The sequence below is a fragment of the Macaca nemestrina genome, chromosome 7 (assembly GCF_043159975.1).
Source record: "Macaca nemestrina isolate mMacNem1 chromosome 7, mMacNem.hap1, whole genome shotgun sequence".
Lineage (NCBI taxonomy): Eukaryota > Metazoa > Chordata > Mammalia > Primates > Cercopithecidae > Macaca > Macaca nemestrina.
This window is the reverse complement of record NC_092131.1, coordinates 106872216-106893362: the sequence shown is the minus strand read 5'-3', so window position 1 is coordinate 106893362 and position 21147 is coordinate 106872216. Positions and strand designations below refer to the sequence as shown.

Genomic DNA, 21147 nt, shown 5'->3' with positions numbered 1-21147 from the left:
GTTGCAATGTCTTTATTAATAGTTAGCTTGATGTGGTTAGATGATATGAGGTTAGGTAGCTGCCACCTTATTTCTACCAGTACAGAAAGAGACAACACTTGTTTTCTGATTATACACATTCCTAAGCATTCAGACATAGTGATAAAGAAAGTAGGGGCTAGGGAGGCAATATGTTTGACTTTTGAGTAAAGACTGTTGGCAAGAAAAGAGGGATAAAAAGAAAGGGAGAAGAGTATGACACTTTTCAAGCTTTTGCTCAGATAGAATGTTTGTTTTAGCAAATAGTGTGCTTCTGTGTAGGTTTTGGCTTGCAGATTGACTTAGCAGTATACAAATAGGTACGTTTTAAGGAACATACCGGTTATACATAATCAGAAACTTTTAACCTTTTTCTCTAATAATAATGAGAATGACGATCTTGATGATTAGATACATTTCACAATAATGATTCCATAATAAATGCATTGTATGTCTGAGGAAAAGGAAAAGGATAATTATGGATGGGATCGTGACCTTCTTGCAAGGACATAAGAAATCATATATTTTAACTTGTTCATTTTTATTTTATTATTATTTTTTGAGACAAGGTCTCACACTGTTGCCCAGGCTAGAATGCAGTGGTGCGGTCACAGCTCACTAGAGCCTCGACCTCCTGGGCTCAAGCAATCCTCCCACCTCAGCTTCTTAAGTAGTTGAGACTATAGGTGCATGCCACCACACTCAGCTAATTAATTGAATTTTTTTTTTCTTTTTTTCTTTTTTAGAGACAGGGTCTTGCTATGTTGCCTTGACTGGCACTTTTCTTTTTTCTTAATTTTTAAAATTTATTATTTTTTGTTTAGAGATAGGGGTCTCACTATGTTGCCCAGGCTAGACTCGAACTCCTGGGCTCAAGCAGTCCTCCACCTTGACCTCCCAAGTGCTGGGATTATAGCCATAAGCCACTGCACCTGGTGGGCATTTTTCTTTTAAATAGCAGTTATCTTATTAAATATCTTATTAGGTAACGTCTGACAACTCTATAACTGAGCCCTTTTGAAAATGGAAATTTTTTTCCTCAACGAAATAGATGTGAACTGATTGACATGCAGGTTTTTTTGTTTTTTTGTTTTTTTAGTTTTTATTTACTTCCGTGTGAATTTTTGTTTTGCTGCCAAAATCTTAATGTGTTTGATAATGGGATATTGCCATAAACCCTGCTAAGAGTATGTATGTAACATAGGGTACATGCAAGTATTACCTTTTCAAAATCACACCCATTCTGAATTCTGAAACACATCTGACCCCCAAGGGTTTTGAGCAAGGGATTGTGGAGCTATATACATTGTAGAATCATACAACCCCTTCCTCAGAGGTTCTGAATTAGGGCCCAGAATCTATTGTCCTAACCAGTACTGTAGGTGGTATTTTTAGTGCAGAAAGTTGGAAAATTGAGTCTTAATTCCTCACTATCTTCTGGTTGACATAATTGCATCTTAGAAGCTAGTTTTCCTACTTCTATCATCTCCCACTCCACTTCTTCAATTCAGCCTTCAGAATAAAAAGACCCATTTTGTCTTTTAAAAAGCCACCATCTTGAAAACGTAGAATTTAGGAGGCCAGAGTTCTAATAGTGCTACTCTGCCAGCCAGTAGATATGCAACCATGAGCATATCGCTTAGCTTCTCTGTGCCTCAGTTTCCTTACCTGTAAATGTGAGTGTCAAAGTAGGTTTCAGATTACCCATGTGCTCACATCACTCCATTACTCAAAAGAATAGCAAATATCTAAGTGTCTCTGAGAAAATGTTCAGATTTCCTTTTGTGGAAATTGATTAATCACATTGATTGAGTACACCATGCTTCATTGGAATGCTTGAAATACAGTGTTCTGGCCATTAGCATGGACTTAAAAAAATAAACCTAAACAGTTTAGTTTTGAACAGGTGATACTTGCATATACTAAAAACGGTAAAAACGTGAAGTATGTGTATCAGAACATCTTTTCCTTCCACCTTGACTCCTAGTTCCTCTTCCCCAGTTTCTTGTCTGTCCAGAGATTAACTTTGCATTTATAAGAATATGAAACTTGAAACGTTTTTATAAAGTATGCAGGAAAAACAGGTCAATAATTGTAGGGAGAAAATAGAAAATGGTACAAGAGAGCTGGATTCCTCATCACAATTGTGTTTATTTTTTGAGACACAGTCTTGCTCTGGCACCTGGGCCAGAATGCAGTGGGACAATCATAGCTCACTGCAGCCTCTACCTCCTGGGTTCAAGTGATTCTCCTGCCTCAGCCTCCAAGGAGCTGGGACTACAGGCACGCGCCACCACACCCAGCTAATTTTTCTTTCTTTCTTTTTTTTTTTTTTTTTTTTTGAGATGGAGTTTCACCCTTGTTGCCCAGGCCGGAGTGCAATGGTGGGATCTCGGCCCACTGCAACCTCCTTCTCCCAGGTTCAAGTGATTCTCCTGCCTCAGCCTCCCAAGTATCTGGGATTACAGGCATGTGCCACCAAGCCCAGCTAATTTGGTATTTTTAGTAGAGATGGGGGATTTTTCCATGTTGGTCAGGCTAGTCTTGAACTCCTAACCTCAGGAGTTCAAGGAGATCTGCTCGCCTTGGCCTCCCAAAGTGCTGGGATTACATGCATAAGCCACCGAGCCCAGCCTCTGAATTTTTTTTTTTTTAATTATCCACATCTCTGTTTAATGTTCTAAGTTTTCCTGTACCTTCTTCTTCTTTTTTTTTTTTAATGCGGAGTCTTGCTCTGTCGCCCAGGCTGGAATGCAATGGTGTAGTCTTGGCTCACTGCAACCTCCACTTCCCGGTTCAAGCAATTCTCCTGCCTCAGCCTCCCAAGTAACTGGGATTACAGGCACGTGCCATCGCGCCTGGCTAATTTTTGTATTTTTAGTAGAGATGGGGTTTCACCATGTTGACCAGGCTGGTCTTGAACTCCTGATCTCGTGATCTCTAAAAGTGACCTCGGCCTCTAAAAGTGCTGGGATTACAGGCGTGAGCCACTGCGCCCGGCCTTTTTTATACTTTTTTGTAGAGATTAAGGTCTTGCTTTCTGGTCTGGAACTCCTAGGCTCAAGTGATCCTCCCACCTCGGCTTCCCAAAGTGTTGGGATTACAGGCATGAGTCTCTGTGCCTAGTCCCTCGTTGTACATTTTGAACGTCATGCATTAACACCCTAGTATGAAAGTAAACAAACAATTAGTTTTTAGAATGGTTGGGGTAAATATCAGAATAAATAGCTAGAAGAGATGAAAATGGTGACCTGCCATGGCTAGGATATTGCTTTTTTTACATATTCTTGTATGTATGTGTGTATAGTGTTTTGATAAAAATTACAATTGGTTTAAAAAGGGAAGAAGTAGAAAATGTAGATGATCAAAATGAAATAAATAAGAATTGCCTAGTATTACACCCCCCAAATATAACAACTAACATTTATTTTATTTTCTTCCTTTTTATTATTATTTTTTTTTTGAGACAGAGTCTTGCTCAGTTGCCCAGGCTGGAGTGCAATGGTGCGATCTCAGCTTACTGCAACCCCCGCCTTCTGGGTTCAAGCAATTCTTGTGCCTCAGCCTCTTAAATAGCTGGGATTACAGGCATGTCCCACCACACCCAGCTAATTTTTGTGTTTTTAGTAGAGATGGGTTTCGCCATGTTAGCCAGGCTGGTCTCCTACTTCTGGCCTCAAGTGATCTGCCCACCTCAGCCTCCCAAATTGCTGGGATTACAGACATGAGCCACTGCACCTGGCTTCTTCCATTTTTTTCTACACATTTTTTGGAATTTTTCAGAAAAATTGAAAGAAAGTACAGGAAACACCTGTAATCTGTCACACAGATCCAACAATTATTAGCATTTTTGCCATATGTGTTCTATGTATACTTATGTGTGTGTGCACATATAGAATTTTTTTTTGCTGAATCAGTTGAAAATGAGTTGCAGATAATGACAATTCACCCCTAACTACAACTACTAGCCAACTACTACTAATATGCATCTCTTACGATAAGGACAGTGTTCTACATAACCACAACACCATTATCACATAATTTATCACATAATTTAAGAAAATTAGAGGCTGGGTGCAGTGGCTCACATCTGTAGTCCCAGCACTTTGGGAGGTCAAGGTGGGTGGATTGCTTGAAGACAGGAGTTTGAGACCAGTCTGGCCAGCATGGTAAAACCCCGTCTCTACTAGAAATACAAAAATTAGCCAGGTGTGATGATGCATGCCCATTGTAATCCCAGCTACTTGGGCGACTGTGGCATGAGAATCACTTGAACTTGGGAGCAGAGGTTACAGTGAGCTGAGATCATGTCACTGCACTGCAGCCTGTGTGATAGAGCAAGACCCTGTCTCAAAAAAAAAAAAAAAAAAGAGAAAAAAGAAAATTAACATGAATTTCCTAGTGTCATTTAATATTCAAATCATATTTTGAGTTTCCCCAATTCACCCCAAAATGTCTTTTATAGTTCAGATTTTTTCTTACGCTTTTTTTTTTTTTTGAACCAAGATCCAGCCAAAGTTTATGTATTATTAGAACTGAATGAGAAGGAAGAAAAAAACAACAAAGAAACCAAAGTTTGTGCATTATATTTGGTTGTTATATCTCTTTAGTCCTTTTTAATCTAGAACAGTCTTCCACCTTTTTTTCCATGACATTGAATGACATTGGATTTTTGAAGAGACTAGGACAGTTGTGTAGAATGTCCACAAGCAAATCTTATCAAAAGTGACCAGGCATGGTGGCTCACACCTGTAATCCTAGCCCTTTGGGAGGCTGAGGTAGGCAGATTGCTTGAGCCCAGGAGTTCAAGAGCAGCCTGGGCAATATGGCGAAACCTCTTCCCTACAAAACATACAAAAATTACCACATCTGGCTACTCAGGAGGCTGAGGTAGGAGGGTTGCTTGAGCCCAGGTAGGCAGATTGCTTGAGCCCAGGAGTTCAAGAGCAGCCTGGGCAATATGGCGAAACCTGTTCCCTACAAAACATACAAAAATTACCACATCTGGCTACTCAGGAGGCTGAGGTAGGAGGGTTGCTTGAGCCCAGGAGTTGGAGGCTGCAGTGAGCTGTGATTGTGCCGCTATACTCCAGCCTGGGCGACAGAGTAAGACCTTTTGAAACTTTTGTTTTTTCACTTTATATTACTAATGTTTTGTTAGATCCACAGGTTCAGTCCTGTGTTTAAGTTTCTTCATAGTTGGACCTTAATATGCTTTTTCAGATCTCTCCCAGTACTTTCCAGTACCAGCTTTTTCCTTTTAAACTATTTGCCTTGGTGTCTGGTCATCCTGTCTATGCTTTTTCCAGCCTTGGCCCAAAACAGTTAGCTCACATTATTTCTCTTATCTGATTTGGTAATATTTTTTGCCTTTTTCCATATGTTCTGAATTTTCTTTATTTGAAATTGAAATGCCTTCTGGTGTTTTATCCGATTATTCAAGTCACAGAATTTTAGAATTTGTGGAGTACTAGAGATTTAGTAAGAAAGCTGACCTTCAAGTCTTGACTATGTGACTGATAAGCTATAGGACTTGGTGAAGTCTCCTCTTTATGAGACAGTTTCCTTAACTGTAAAATGAGAAGGTAGAGTTAAATGTCATTGACTATTCCCATGATTATCAAGGGATAAATATGGTAGAAAAGTAATAGAGGGCCGGGCGTGGTGACTCATGCCTGTAATCCCAGCACTTTAGGAGGCGGAAGTGGGCAGATCATTTGAGGTTAAGAGTTCGAGATCAACCTGACCAACATGGTGAAACCCCGTTTCTACTGAAAATACAAAAAAATTAGCTGGGCGTGATGGTGCATGCATGTAGTCCCAGCCACTCGGGAGGATGAGGCAGGAGAATTTCCTGAACCCAGGAGACGGAGGTTGCAGTAAGCTGAGATGGCACCACTGCACTCCAACCTGGGTGACAGAGCGAGAGCGAGGCTCCAAAAAAAAAAAGAAAAGTAAAGTAATAGAGGAGTTCAGCAGCAGAGACAGATTACTGTTGGCTGGTAAGTAGCATGGGTATGATTGAATTTAAGCTGAATGATTATAGAGCCCAAATGAAATAACTTTTGTGAAAGGTTCTTAAAATAATATGGTGTTATATAAATGTAACTGATGTTTTACCAAACAAAATGGAGCAGGGTGCTTTGGCGAAAGAAGGGGGACCTGTTTTGATATGCTGATGGCATAATTATTATAGTATATTAAAGAATGTCTCAGAACTGTAGTTGTCCTAATAGTACTGCTTGAAACTTTCAAATTGTTACCGCTCTCAATTGCTTTCCAAAGTGGGTATAATGGTGGATCTGATCTCTTCTCTTTTGTTCTTGCAGCTCTATTATCAAGTCCTAAATTTCGGAATGATTGTCTCATCAGCACTAATGATCTGGAAGGGGTTAATGGTAATAACTGGAAGTGAAAGTCCAATTGTAGTGGTGCTCAGGTAACAGTTTTTCCTTTCAAGGCATGGAATTGCATGGCATTACTTGGGAGAAAAATTGAGATATGAAATAACTGGTATATCATTCCCTTAGAAACTACTGTTTTCCAGAAAAGGGCCTGGAAGAAAATTAGTCACTACTTCTCAATTGTAAGAAATTCTCAGGCTGGGCGCGGTGGCTTATGCCTGTAATCCCAGCAATTTGGGAGGCTCAGGCAGGCGGATTGCTTGAGCTCAGGAATTTGAGACTAGCTTGGGCAATGTGGTGAAACCCTGTCTCCACAAACAATACAAAAATTAGCGGGTGTGGTGGCATGCACCTGTAGTCTCAGCTACTCGGGAGGCTGAAGTGGGAGGATTGCCTAAGCCCTGGAGCTTGAGGCCTGCAATGAGTTGTGATTGCACCACTGCACTCCAGCCTGGGCGACAGAGCGAGGCCCTGTCTCCAAAAAAAAAAAAAAAAAAAGAGAGATAGAAAAGAAATTCTCACTTTGTTAGGCATTTCCATTCAGAACCCCAAAGGGCTCATGACCGTTCTACAAAAAGGTTACCATATGAGGTTTCTTTTTGTCACATCCCTTAAGAAAGTGTCTCATTGTACTTTATTTTCCTGAAATTGTTCTGTCTTTTTATATTCCTCACTTTGATACACCAGGCCTGATATTTAGTTGTTACTTCATTAGATGTTATAGTACTTCCACAAATTAAAGAGTTTTTCTATAGCATGTTCTCAGTGTCAGTATAGAAGAATCACTAATTATTTCCAAGTTTCCTGCTGACCTTTAAATATCACTGCTAAACTAGACTCCAGGAATTTTGAAGGCATTAATACCATCTCTTATGGTGACAAATAGTACTGAATTTTTTTTCTCCACTCTGCTTCCTTCCCTATCTTTGCACTCATACTCTTAGTGAATTTTTTTTTTAAAGATGGGGTCTCGCTCTGTTTACCCAGGATAGAGTGCAGTGGCGCCATCATAACTCATAGCAGACTTCACCTACCGGTCTCAAAGGATCCTTCCATTTTAGCCTCCTGAGCAGCTGGGACTGCAGGCCTGCTCCACCACACCTGGTTAATTTTTTAATTTTTTTGTAGAAACAGTGTATTAGTCCATTTTCATGCTGCTGATAAAGACATACTCAAGACTGGGCAATTTACAAAAGAAAGAGGTTTAATGGACTTACAGTTCCACGTGACTGGGGACATGGCAGAAGGTGAAAGGCACGTCTCATATGGCAGCAGACAAGAGAAGAGAGCTTTTGCGTGGAACTCCCCTTTTTAAAACCATCAGATCTCATGAGACTTATTCACTATCACCAGAACAGCACATGAAAAACCCGCCCCATGATTCAATTACCTCCTACCAGGTCCCTCCCACAACACGTGGGAATTCAAGATGAGATTTGGGTGGGGACACAGCCAAACTATATCAAATAGGATCTCACTGTGTTGCCCAATCTGGTCTTGATCTCCTCGGTTCAAGCAATCCTCCCACCTTGGCCTCCCAACATGCTGGGATTATAAGCATGAGTCACCATGCCCAGCCACTCTTAGTGATTTTAAAACCCAATTTAGTAACTCGTTTTTAGAGAATTACCACTTGGTTGTTTAATTGAAACATTACAGGCTGGGTGTGGTGGCCCATGCCTGTAATCCCAGCACTTTGGGAGGCTGAGGCAGACAGATCACTTGAGGCCAGGAGTTCAAGACCAGGAGTTCGAGGCCAGCATGTTGAAACCCCATCTCTACTAAAAGTACAAAAATTAGCCAGGTGTGGTGGCAGGCGCCTGTAGTCCCAGCTACTCAGGAGGCTGAGGCAGGAGAATCGCTTGAACCTAGGAGGCGGAGGTTGCAGTGAGCAGAGATCGCTCCATTGCACTCCAGCCTGGGCGACGAGCGAAACTCCGTCTCAAAAAAAAAAGAAAAGAAAAGAAAATAAACATTATAGTTTTGTCAGATTTTGGGCTTAATTTTGTAAGCCCAAATCCTTTCTGGAGATAATGGGCAGATTTAAAATAAATTGAATTATTAATATTATCTAGAATTGAAGTAATAGTACATTAACATTATCTAGACTCTAAGTAATAGTACTTAGATTACTCTTTTTTAACCAAATTATTGAGATATGATTGACATACAAAAAGCTGTACATATTTAATGTATACACCTTGATTAATTTGCAGGTAAGTATATTCCTGTGAAACCATTACCACAATCATGGAAGTGAATATATTCATCACTTTCAAAAGTTTCCCCCCTTTCTATTTTTTTGTGATAAGAACATTTAACACAGGGCCTCCCTCCATCGCCCAGACTGGAGTGTGCCATCAAACCTGGCTAATTTTTATTTTTTATAGAGACCGAGTCTTGAACTCCTGATCTCAAGTGATCCTCCCACCTCAACCTCCCAAGTGCTGGGATGATAGGCTTGAACCATGGTGCCTGGCCCCCAGTTTCTCCTTCTCCTTCTTCTCCTCCTTCTCCTCCTTCTTCTCCTCCTTCTCCTTCTCCTTCTTCTTCTTTTCCTTCTCCTTCTCCTTCTCCTTCTCCTTCTTCTTCTTCTTCTCCTTCTCCTTCTCCTTCTTCTCCTCCTCCTCCTTCTCTCTTCTCCTTCTCCCTTCTCCTCCCTTCTTTCTTCTTCTTCTTCCTCCTCCTCCTCCTTCTCCTTCTTTCTTTTTTCTTTTTTTTTTTATTTTGAAACAGAGTCTCACTCTATTGCTTAGGCTGGAGTACAGTGGCACAATCTCAGCCCACTGCAACCTCCGCCTCCTGGGTTTAAGTGATTCTCCTGCGTCAGCCTCCTGAGTAGCTGGGATTACAGGTGTGCGCCACCATACTCAGCTAATTTTTGTATTTTTAGTTGAGACTGGGTTTCACTGTGTTGGCCAGGCTGGTCTCGAACTCCTGACCTCAGGTGACCTGCCCACCTCGACCTCCCGAAGTGCTGAAATTACAGGTGTGAGCCCCTGCACCTGGCCGAGATTTTTTAAAAGTTCCTCAGGTCATTCCAATGTGCAGCAAAGTTTGAGACCCATTGCTATATCCCTTTACATAGAGGGATGAGAGTCTTTAAACAAAAGTGTTTGGAGTTTGTACTTATTCCCGCATTGAACTTTATTTCTTGTCTTTCTATTGTTACTTAAGCTGTTGTTATAGAAAACCGGAGCTTGAGTTTCTGAAAAATACTGATGGGCTACTTCTTGTTAGATAAAAAGGAGTTCATAAATTAGTGCAAATATCTTAGGACCTTTTTAGGACTTGGTGTAGGGTGGAAGAGGTAAGAGGTAAGAAGATACTCTGTAGAAGTTAGTCTTACTACCATAGAATTGAATCTTTTCTTGGCTTCTGAAATTCTTAGGCAAAAATCTCTGCTTATTCCTTGTTTTTTTTTTTTCTCTTTTTAAAATAAGTAAATTGATAACACAAGCATTATCTCTGTAGCTGACAGTTCTTTGACTTGATGAGCCATTTTTCCTTCTAAATGAGTTGAACCTGTAAGGTCATCTTGGCTGTTATCTTTATAAATGGCAGAGGAAGATGATCCAGTTCTAATTTGCATATTTGAATATGTTTAGTGTTTTCAGATGAAGTGAGAATAAGGGCATTGTTTTAAAGTTCATTCTTTTATATTCTGTTTGTCATTTGAAATTTTAAAAGGTTAAGGAATTAGTAACACTGACCTTTTCAAGATTTAAGCTTCTTTGAATAGTAATACTTGAAATGGAACTAGTCAGTGAAGGTTAATAACTAAAAATCCTTTGTCGTAACTTATTAGTCTGAGGAAACCATGTTTTGAGAACAATACACATTTCTGTTGATATAGTTGTTAAAGTATTGAGTATACTCCAGAAGTGATATTTTTTATTTTGTTGAATATCTAATTTGGAAAGTACGTTTAATCTCATACTTTCTTTTTGCTATTATATTCTTCTTTCCCTCCTAGTGGCAGCATGGAACCTGCATTTCATAGAGGAGATCTTCTATTTCTAACAAATCGAGTTGAAGATCCCATACGAGTGGGAGAAATTGTTGTTTTTAGGATAGAAGGAAGAGAGATTCCTATAGTTCACCGAGTCTTGAAGATTCATGAAAAGTATGTGCAAAGTATATCATCTTTGTTTCTAACTGCTTTTGTTTAAGTGTTTGTGGTATTTAGTTTTGATAGCCTAAAGACTATGAAAGAGTGAGGAACCTCTAGGCCCTCTTCCAGTCCATTTGAAAGTTTAGTGAACATTTTGAAAACTGTAAATAATTATTTATTGGTTCATATTTTTCCCTGAAGGTTTTTCCTGGTTCCCTTTTACTTCCCAACCTGTCAGTGACTCTGTATATAATTCCAAAAAACTATGACATAAAGATAGATCCTAAATATAATCTTCTGGTTGGGCACAGTGACTCATGCCTACAATCCCAGTACTTTGGGAGGCCAAGGTGAGAGAATGGCTTGAGCCCAGGAGTTTGAGATCAGCCTGGGCAACATGGTAAGATTCCTTCTCTGATAAAACAAAACAAAACAAAAAAGGCCAGGCACGGTAGCTCACGCCTGTAATCCCCGCACTTTGGGAGGCCGAGGTGGGTGGATCACCTGAGGTGAGGAGTTTGAAACCAGCCTGGCTGACATGGTGAAACCCTGTCTCTACTAAAATATAAAAATTAGCCAGACTCCATCTCAATAAATAAATAAATAAATTAATTAATTAATTAATAGCTGGGCGTAGTGGCATGTGCCTGTAGTCCCAGTTAATTGGAGGACTGAGGTGGGAGAATTGTGTGAGTCCAGGAGTTTGAGGCTGCAGTAAGTCGTGTTTGTGCCACTGCACTCCACCCTGTCTCATAAAAGAAAACAAAGAAATGAAAGAAAAGGGAGGCATTCTGGATGACACACAGACGAGAAGTGAAAGAGTAGGCATGATTTAGGTTCTTTTTTTTTTTTTTTTTTTGAGACAGTTTCCCTCTGTTACCCAGGCTGGAATGCAATGGTGCTATCTCAGCTCACTGCAACCTCCGCCTCCTGGGCTCAAGCGATCCTCGTGCCTCAGCCTCCTGAGTAGCTGGGATTACAGGCATGTGCCACCATGCCCAGCTCATTTTTGTATTTTTAGTAGAGACAGGGTTTCACCATGTTGGCCAGGCTGGTCTCGAACCCCTGGCCTCAAGTGATCCACCTGCCTTGGCCTCCCAAAGTGCTGGGATTACAGGCATGAGCCACTGCACCTGGTGGATTTTAGTTCTTGAATATGCAAAAGCTCTCTGTAAAAACTATCTTATTTTTACCACCCTATAAAATTGTTTTTTTTCCTCTGCTTAAAGAAGAAGGAACTGTCAACCATTGGTTTTTGAAATTCCTGTAAACATTCTAGTTTAGAAGAGTTCTTTCTTCATTGGTGAAATAAAGATGTGACAGCTTTTTTTTTTTTAATAAAATCCGATGTGAGTATGTATGTGAAAATACTATAATTTAAAGTGACATTATATTATTGACTGAGAAGGAATAACTTAAATTTTTAGACATTTTTTTGGGGCCAGGAGCGGTGGCTTGTGCCTGTAATCCCAGCACTTTGGGAGGCTGAGGCGGGCAGATCACCTGAGGTCAGGAGTTCAAGACCTGCCTGGCCAAAATGGTGAAACCCATCTCTACTAAAAGTACAAAAATTAGCCAGGTGTGGTGGTGGGTACCTGTAATCCCAGCTACTCAGGAGGCTGAGGCGGGAGAATCACTTGAACCTGGAAGGCTAAGGTTGCAGTGAGTTGAGATCACGCCACTGCATTCTAACCTGAGTGACAGAGTGAGACTTCATCTCAAAAAAAAAAAAAAAAGAAATTTATTTTGGAATTATAGAGGCTTATTCAGTGCAGATAGTGTTTTCCAGATTCTCAAAGTGGATTTGTGTTGTTCATTCTCAGCAATGCCTGTTATGAACAAAGCTGAACCAACTTTCCACTAAATATATCAGAGAGAATCAAACTGAGCTCAGGCCTTATTTAAGCTGGAGGAAAATTTCTCCATTTTTATTTATGATTATTTGAAATTGAGTGAGTTTGCCTGGGCGTGGTGACTCATGCCTGTAATCCCAGCCCTTTGGGAGGCTGAGGCGGGTGGAGTGCTTGAGCACAGGAGCACTAGACCAGCCTGGGCATCTAGACCAGATGGTGAAACCCTGTTTCTATAAATACAAAAAAAAAAAATTAGTCAGGCACGGTGGTGTGCACTTGTAGTCCCAGCTGCTCAGGAGGCTGAGGTAGGAGGATCACTTGAGCCCAGGAGGTTGAAGCTGCAGTGAGCTGAGATCATGCCACTTTATTCTATCCTGGGCAACAGAGTGAGACTCTATCTCAAAAAAAGAAAAAAGAAAAAGAAATTGAATGAGTCATAGACTTCAGTTTAAAACTGTTTCTGGGCAGATTCATAGACAGATAATTTTTAATTGGAAAATCCTTAAATTTTTAAAATAATTGTGTAAGAATTCTGATGATTTTAAATATGGTACTTATAATCTGGGGTTTTTGGTGATTTATTTCAGACTCTTGAGATACCTTCAACTTGCAGGCCTGTGTAGATATTAATATTCAGAAAATTTCAATTTTCTTTTTTCTTTTGGGGAGACTGAAATATCTGGTCAGAGTTACCATTTGTGTGTTTTTTTTTTTTTTGAGACAGAGTCTCGCTCTTTCACCCAGGCTGGAGCACATGGTGCGATTTTGGTTCACTGCAACATCTGCCTCCTGGGTTCAAGCAATTCTCCTGCCTCAGCCTCCTGAGTAGCTGGGACTACAGGCGCCTGCCACCATGCCCAGCTAATTTTTGTATTTTTAGTTGAGGCAGGGTTTCACCATGCTGGCCAGACTGGTCTTGAACTCCTGACCTCAAATGATTCACCCACCTATGCCTCCCAAAGTGCTGGGATTACAGGCGTGAGCCACCACACCCAGCCCCATTTGGTTTAATAGTATTAATGTTGCTCTTAAATATGGGGACAAATAATATTCAAAATGTATGTAGTTAGTAAGTTCATCCTATAGGAGGTGTATTAGTCTGTTCTCATGCTGCTAATAAAGACATACCTGACACTGGGTAATTTATAAAGGAAAGAGGTTTAATGGACTCACAGTTCCACATGGCTGGGGAGGCCTCACAATCAGAAGGCAAAGAAGAAGCAAAGGCATGTCTACATGTCGGCAGGCAAGATAGCATGTGCAGGGGAACTCCCATTTATAAAACCACCAGATCTCATGAGACTTATTCACTATCACGAGAACAGCTTGGGAAAGACCTGCCCCCATGACTCAATTACCTCCCACTGGGTCCCTCCCATGACACATGGTAATTATGGGAACTCCAGTTCAAGATGAGATTTGGGTAGGGACACAGCCAAACCATATCAGGAAATATTATAATTGGATGATATTGAACACTGGCATGTGATTACGTATTTGGAAAGAGAAATTTTACCATTGGGTGACTTAATCCTTAGCTTTGCTTTTCCCATGCAGATGGATACATTATTCTGTACCCATTTAGCTTTTGGGGTCTTATTTTTTCTCATCTATAAAGTGGTATTTCCTTCTTCCTAATTTCACAGTATTGTGATGGGTGAATTAAATTCTAAACTCTTTGATCTCCCTAGAAGTAGATAATATTAAATATTTGGTCCTTGTTCCAGCAAGGGAAAATCCTATGTAAATATACCTTCACTCAGTATTTTGAGCCTATGACTTGTGAAATGCTGGAGTAGGACTTAATATGTCTAGTAAGATCAGGTGCAGTGGGTCACACCTGTAATCCCAGCACTTTGGGAGGCCGAGGAGGGCAGATCACCTGAGGTCAGGAGTTCCAGACCAGCCTGACCAACATGGTGAAACCCTGTCTCTACTAATAATATAAAAATTAACTGGGTGTGGTGGTGCACGCCTTTAATCCCCACTGCTTGGGAGGCGGAGGTTGCAGTGAGCCCAAGATTGCATCGTTGCATTCCAGCCTGGGTGACAAGAGTGAAACTCCATCTCAAAAAAATAAAAAATAAGTCTAATAAGAGCTGGTTGCCACCAGAGAATATTTGTGTCACCACTAAGTAGATGAAGGATATCTATGCTTTTTAAAAAAAGCTATAGTGGTGTCTCCTGATTACATCCCAGAAGGGGAAATTGGGTGTGTTAATATATTTGTTTGTTTGTTTTGCCAGCAAATCAAGTCTTTGGGAGTAGTCCAGATCTCTCTAGCACCCTTTCCTTTTTCTGGGGAGTTCCCCATTTCCTGGGTTTTATCTCCTCATATCTGATTTGCCTTTTCTGCATGTGTGGAGTTGGTATTGTTTTCTGGGTTGAATTCACTTTTCCTTCTTGCTGCTGCTGACTTTCACTCTTGCAGTGAGCCCCTCCTAGCACCTGTCCTCTTTTACCCTTCAGAATTTTTCCTTTATTCACTTACTGAATTGTCAGCTACAGATTATTTTTCTCTCTATATTTGCATTTTTTCTAACTGGAATCTTATTTTTAATGTGACTGTTTGCACTTAACCATCTTTGGTGTTTGCAACACCTCCCAAATTAGTTTCCTCTGCAGATTTAACATCTAGTGAGCCAGTTTCTGACTTAGAATCTAAGTGGATATTAGCCCATAGAAACCTGAAGCTAATTTTCTTCTTTCTACTGCAGTGGTCAATCCAAATGCACTTGAATTAATTTTCAGCTAGGCTTTATCAACTGTAAAATATACTTTGCTTTCAATTAAATTTTAAAATTACTAGAAACTTCATGGTTCTTTAGTAGAATTAAACTAATAATTTTCTGATCAAGCAAATGCTATTCCTGGCCAGGCATAGTGGTTCATGCCAGTAATCCCAGCACTTTGGGAGGCCGAGGTGGGCAGATCACGAGGTCAGGAGTTTGGGACCAGCCTGGCCAACATGGTGAAACTCTGTCTCTACGAAAAATACAAAAAATTAGCTGGGTGTGGTGGTGGGCACCTGTAATCCTGGCTACTTGGGAGGCTGAGGCAGGAGAATCGCTTGAACCCAGGAGGCGGAGGTTGCAGTGAGCCGAGATCACACCATTGTACTCCAGCCTGGGCAATAGTGTGAGACTCTGTCTCAAAACAAAACAAAACAAAAAAACAAAATACTGTTCCTGTAAACCGTGGCATATCTGAAGAATTGAAGTATTTCTTCTTTTAAAGCTAACATTTTTTCCTAATATAAAAGTAACTCATGTTTGTTGGAGAAAAAAGAAGATAAAGCTAATCTAAAGAAAGCCATAGATAGCCACTGTTGATCCACTGATCTGTTTATACATTGGTCTGTATTATTTTAGATCTTGTCTAATACCTTTTTTTTTTTTTGCTTTTATTTTCTGAATTTGGGGAGTTTCTGACATGCACAGAAGAGTATAAGGAACCCCCATGTATCTATCATCACTGTCCCAGTGATGATTAATATATAGTCAATTCTGCTCCTTCTCTACTCCCACCTCTTTCCCCTCCTGTGTTATTATTATTTGTTATTTGAGACAGTGTCTCACTCTGTCTCTAAGGCTAGAGTGCAGTGATGTGATCACAGCTCACTGCAGCCTCAGCCTCCCCAGGCTCAGGTGATCCTCTCACTTCAGCTGGGACCACAAGTGCACACCATCATGCTCGGTTAACTTTTTTGTATTTTTTGCTTTGCCATGTTGCCCAGTTTGGTCTTGAATTCCTGGGCTCGAGTGATCCACCCACCTTGGCCTCTCAGAGTGCTAGGATTATAGGAGAGAGCCACTGCACCTGGCCAAACAATTCTTTAGTATCATCAAGTTTTTGATATTTGTTCAAATCCCCAATTGTGTCATAACTTTCTGGATCCAGATAAAGTCCTCAGCTGCAATTAGTTGATGTGGCTTTATAGTCTCTTGTTTTTTTTGTTTTTTTTGTTTGGCATGGAGTCTCGCTCTGTTGCCCAGGCTTGAGTGCAGTGGCGTGATCTTAGCTCACTGCAACCTCCGCCTCCCGGGTCAAGCTATTCTCCTGCTTCAGCCTCCCGAGTAACTGGGACTACAGGCGCCCACCACCACACCCAGCTAATTTTTGTATTTTTAGTAGAGACAGGGTTTCACCATGTTGGCCAGGCTGGTCTTGAACTCCTGACCTCAGGTGATCCACCCGCCTCAGCCTCCCAAAGTGCTGGGATTACAGGCGTGAGCCACTGATCCTGGCTGTCTGTTGTTTAATCTGTAGGTCACTTCCCGAACTTTCTTTGTTCCTTGCAAGTCATTAGTTGGAGAAACTGGGTTATTCTGTAGCTTCCCATAGTCTGTATCTTGCCAATTATATCCTGTGAGATAGTTTATTGTGTTCCTTTGCTCTTTGTGTTTCCAGAAAATTGGTAATATGTATATATTTTAATATAAAAATGAGATTGTACTGAACATGCTATTTTGTATTCTTCACTTAATAACATTTGTGCAATCTTGTCATTAAATATTCTTCTATACTATTATTTTAATGCTTACATAATATTTGACCTCCTTAATATTGGATCTTTAGTTTGCTTTTAGTCGTTTATAAACAACACAGCTATTAACATTCTTATAGCTCCATAAATCATTATTTCAGCACTAGAATGGTGATAAGATAGCCCAATGCCACAAACATTTTTGGTTAACAAGAACAGATTTTGTGCTTTAAATGCCATGAAGGTATTTGATGACTTGGGTTTCCTCTACTCTTTTAAGGCAAAATGGGCATATCAAGTTTTTGACCAAAGGAGATAATAATGCGGTTGATGACCGAGGCCTCTATAAACAAGGACAACATTGGCTAGAGAAAAAAGATGTTGTGGGGAGAGCCAGGGGGTAAGTATAGAGGGGAGCATCTCAAACTTTTTATATCACTTGAAGTGTGGCCCTCTCAATCATATTATTTGATCATATACAGTTGAATATGGAGATTTGGTTCTGGTTCCACCAAATCACCCTTGTGTCCTTTGAAAATTTTGCTTCTTAAAAAGTGTCTAAAATTTCAGGTATACTACTCCAGAGGTGAGGAACTGGGGTGCAATAAAAGAATAGAATACTAGTGATGAGATGGTGAATTGGATGTGATAATTTTAAAAAATGTGTTTACTTATTTGGTTCACTCAAGAAATGTTGGGCACCTTCCATGTGCTCTTATGTCCATACTATGCTAGGCTCTGGGGGTCTAGAGCACTATTAATCCTGCCTCATGAAACATACATTTTTTTTTTTTTCTTATTTTTTGAGATTTTTTTTTTTCTTATTTTTTGAGTCTTGTTCTGTCACCCAGGCTGGAGTGCAATGGCGCGATCTCAGCTCACTGCAACCTCTACCTGCTGGGTTCAAGCGATTCTCCTGCCTCAGCCTCCCGAGTAGCTGGGATTACAGGCACCCGCCACCATGCCTGGCTAATTTTTGTATTTTTTAGTAGAGATGGGGTTTCACCACAAACTTATATTTCTTAAGAAGTACTAAGTCAACAACTCAAAGTGTTCATCCAAATTAGTTGTATCATGTTAATTTAATCCATAATATTTCTAGTCTTGAAATTGATGAGGTCAAATGAAATTAAAAAGTTATATTAAGCCTGTTTGTTTCAGATTTTATCAGGAGAACAGTTCAGTGGAGGACAGGAATTGTAAGTTGTTGGTATTAAGGAAGTATGGCATTGTTGCTCCCTTAATGTTATTAATAGTATTAACAATAACTCACGTTTATTAGGGCTTACTGTGTACCAGAGACTCATTCTAAGTGCTTTACAAGTATTACCACATTTTAACCTCAGAACAACCCTAATATTCCCATTCTACAGATGAGGAAACGTAAATGAGTTAGGTTATGTATCTAAGATTACACTGATGATCCTAAGTGGCTGGCTGCATAGTCCACCTTAACCATCATACAAAAATTACTAGCATAACATTTCTGAAATGGATGGTTGCTAATTCTCACTGGTTAGATGCCACATGGCACTTTTGCCACTGTCAGAACCTCTGCTCCTTTTGACCTAGAACAGACTGTATGGATATAGAGTTATTACACCAGTAAACAGGCCTGAGAAACGCAGTTCCCACAGAGAAGGAAGTATGAGTTGCTAAGTGAAAGCTTCCTCAGTTACAGCATGAGAGATGCTCAGTTTGGGGCCAAAGAGATCAGATCAGAACAGGTATCATTGTGCTTTGCCTGCTGCAGAGCTGTTGTTGTTTTTTTAATATGTCCCCACTTTAAAGAACTTTTCCTTTGATGGAGCTAAAAATACTTTTATAATCCAAATTAAGTCATCAGTGCTTCTGAGAAATACTAGTCCCCATCTTCCTCAGTTCCCAAGATGCTGCTAACGTGGTTATTTAAACTCACCAATCTCTTTGAGTCTTTTTGTTTTTCCTCAGATTATAAATGCACAGATTCATGTAGAAACATAAAGGAAATATCAATAATCAAAAAGCAAAGTCACTTCTTATCTCCTTTTTCTTGATCTCCATAAATATTTATTAACTTTTTGGTTTGCATTGTATTAGCCTTTATGTGTAGAGATAAAAATATTAATATGTACTTTTTTTCTTGCCTTTTTTTTTTTTTTTTTTTTTTGAGACCAGAGTCTTGCTCTGTCACCCAGGCTAGAGTGTGGGTGGCATGGTCTCAGCTCACTGCAACCTCTGCCTCCTGGGTTTAAAAGATTCTCGTGCCCCAGCCTCCCAAGTAGCTGGGATTACAGGTGTGTGCCACCACGCCCAGCTAATTTTTTATATTTTTAGTAGAGACAGGGTCTCGATTTGTTGGCCAGACTGTCTCAAACTCCCAACTTCAAGTGATCCGCCTATCTCGGCCTCTCAAAGTGCTGAGATTACAGGCATGAATTGTGGCACCCAGCCCTAGTATGTACATATTTATACAAATATAAATGCCTTTTGTGTATGAAAGGAGAGTGGTCACACTGTCTTATAACCCTTTTTTACCCAAAAAATCACTACATATTTACAAATCAATGTATTTACCATCATATCATCATTTTCAAAGCTGTATGCTATTCCACTGTATGGAAAGGCCATATACTGTATCCTATGGATATGTAGATAGATTTTATTCAGTCAGTCTCCTGTTGTTAGGTATTCTGATTATTTCCAGCTTTTTTATTGTGAACAATGTTATGATAAACATCCTTGTTACGTGTATCTCAGCATTTCTGCCCAACCATTCTTCAGAATAAATTCCTAGAAGTGAAATTACTGGGTGAAGCATACTCATATGTTAAGGCTTTTGACAAATTTTGCCAAGCCTGTTTCATTTATGCTCCTGCCAGTACAACTGAGTGTTCCTTTATCTGAGTCTTCTTTTTTTTTCTTCTTTTTTTTGAGGCAGAGTCTTGCTCTTTTGCCCAGGCTGGAAAGTCTTGCTCTGTTGCCCAGGCTGGAGTGCAGTGGAGCAATCTTCAGCTCACTGCAACCTCCGTCTGTCAGGTTCAAATGATTCTCATGTCTCAGCCACCCAAGTAGCTGGGATTACAGGTGCATGCCGCAACTCCTGGCTAATTTTTTATATTTTTAGTAGAGATGGGTTTTCGCCATGTTGGCCAGGCTGGTCTGGAACCCCTGGCTTCAAGTGACCTGCCTGCCTTAGTCTCCTAAAGTGCTGGGACCATAGGCGTGAGCCACCACACCGAGCCTGGGTCTCGATTCTTAAGTGTTCATTACAGCTCTGTCTACTCACTCTGGCCCATTGGTTGGGTAAAAGATGTACCATCCTACGAAAGGTTAGGGGAGATATGCTTTCACTCAAGTAACTTGTCTTCTGGACAATTTTTGAAAAAATTCTGGCCGGGCACAGTGGCTCATGCCTGTAATCCCAGCACTTTGGGAGGCTGAGGCAGGCGAATCACTAGGTCGGGAGATCGAGACCATCCTGGCTAACACGATGAAATCCTGTCTCTACTAAAAATACAAAAACAATTAGCCAGGCATGGTGGCTGGCACCTGTAGTCCCAGTGACTCTGGAGGCTAAGGCAGGAGAATGGCGTGAACCCAGGAGGCAGAGCTTACAGTGAGCCAAGATCGCGCCACTGCACTCCAGCCTGGGTGACAGAGCGGGACTCTGTCAAGAGAAAAATTCCACACTATTTAATGCTATTTTTTAAATCCCAACATTGAAAATATAGACCATTTTGTAGCTTTTACTTAAAAAATGTAATAGTCTGGTACTCTCTGCATTAAGGAAGTTTCTGTAGAAAAAAAAAAAAAAAAAAGACCTGAACAGCAGGAGCACAGAATCTTAACTATATAAATTTATTTTCCATTGATTGTACCTCTACTGAGCTTGACACGTAATGGAACGTAACACTTTCTTTTGTGGAAATTGTGTTTATAAAACACTAAACTGGTATTTCAAAGTCAGGCTGTACCCAAATCTTGAGAATAGAGCTTTTCCACAGGCAAGTCTGTTACTGTAGCACATATGTCTTCATGCTTTTTTTTTCTTGAGACAGCGTCTCACTCTTAACACCCAGGCTGGAATGCAGTGGCACAATCGTGGCTCACTGCAACCTCTACCTCCCAGGCCCAAGCAATCCTCCCACCTCAGCCTTCTCAGTAGCTAGGATCACAGGTGCATGCCATCACACCTGGCTAATTTTTTAAATTTTTGTAGAGATTGGTTCTCCTTGTGTTGCCCAAGTTGGTCTTGAACTCCTGGGCTCAAGCAGTCCCTTGGCCTCCCAA

At 40.4% G+C, this 21147-nt stretch overlaps 1 protein-coding gene across 4 annotated transcripts in view; it reads left to right on the top strand.

Moving 5' to 3' along the window:
- LOC105464713 (SEC11 homolog A, signal peptidase complex subunit) overlaps positions 1–21147 on the top strand; it is a 45492-nt gene that overhangs the window by 17886 nt on the left and 6459 nt on the right. For 2 of the 4 annotated variants that reach the window (XM_011712742.2, XM_011712744.2), the window contains 3 exons: positions 6348–6457; positions 10399–10548; positions 17156–17275. In XM_011712742.2, coding sequence (XP_011711044.1) covers positions 6348–6457; positions 10399–10548; positions 17156–17275 — 380 coding nt within the window. Of the gene's footprint in view, positions 1–6347; positions 6458–10398; positions 10549–17155; positions 17276–18036; positions 18075–21147 lie in introns of all 4 variants that reach the window. The other 2 variants (XM_011712743.3, XM_011712745.3) reach the window with 2 other exon arrangements.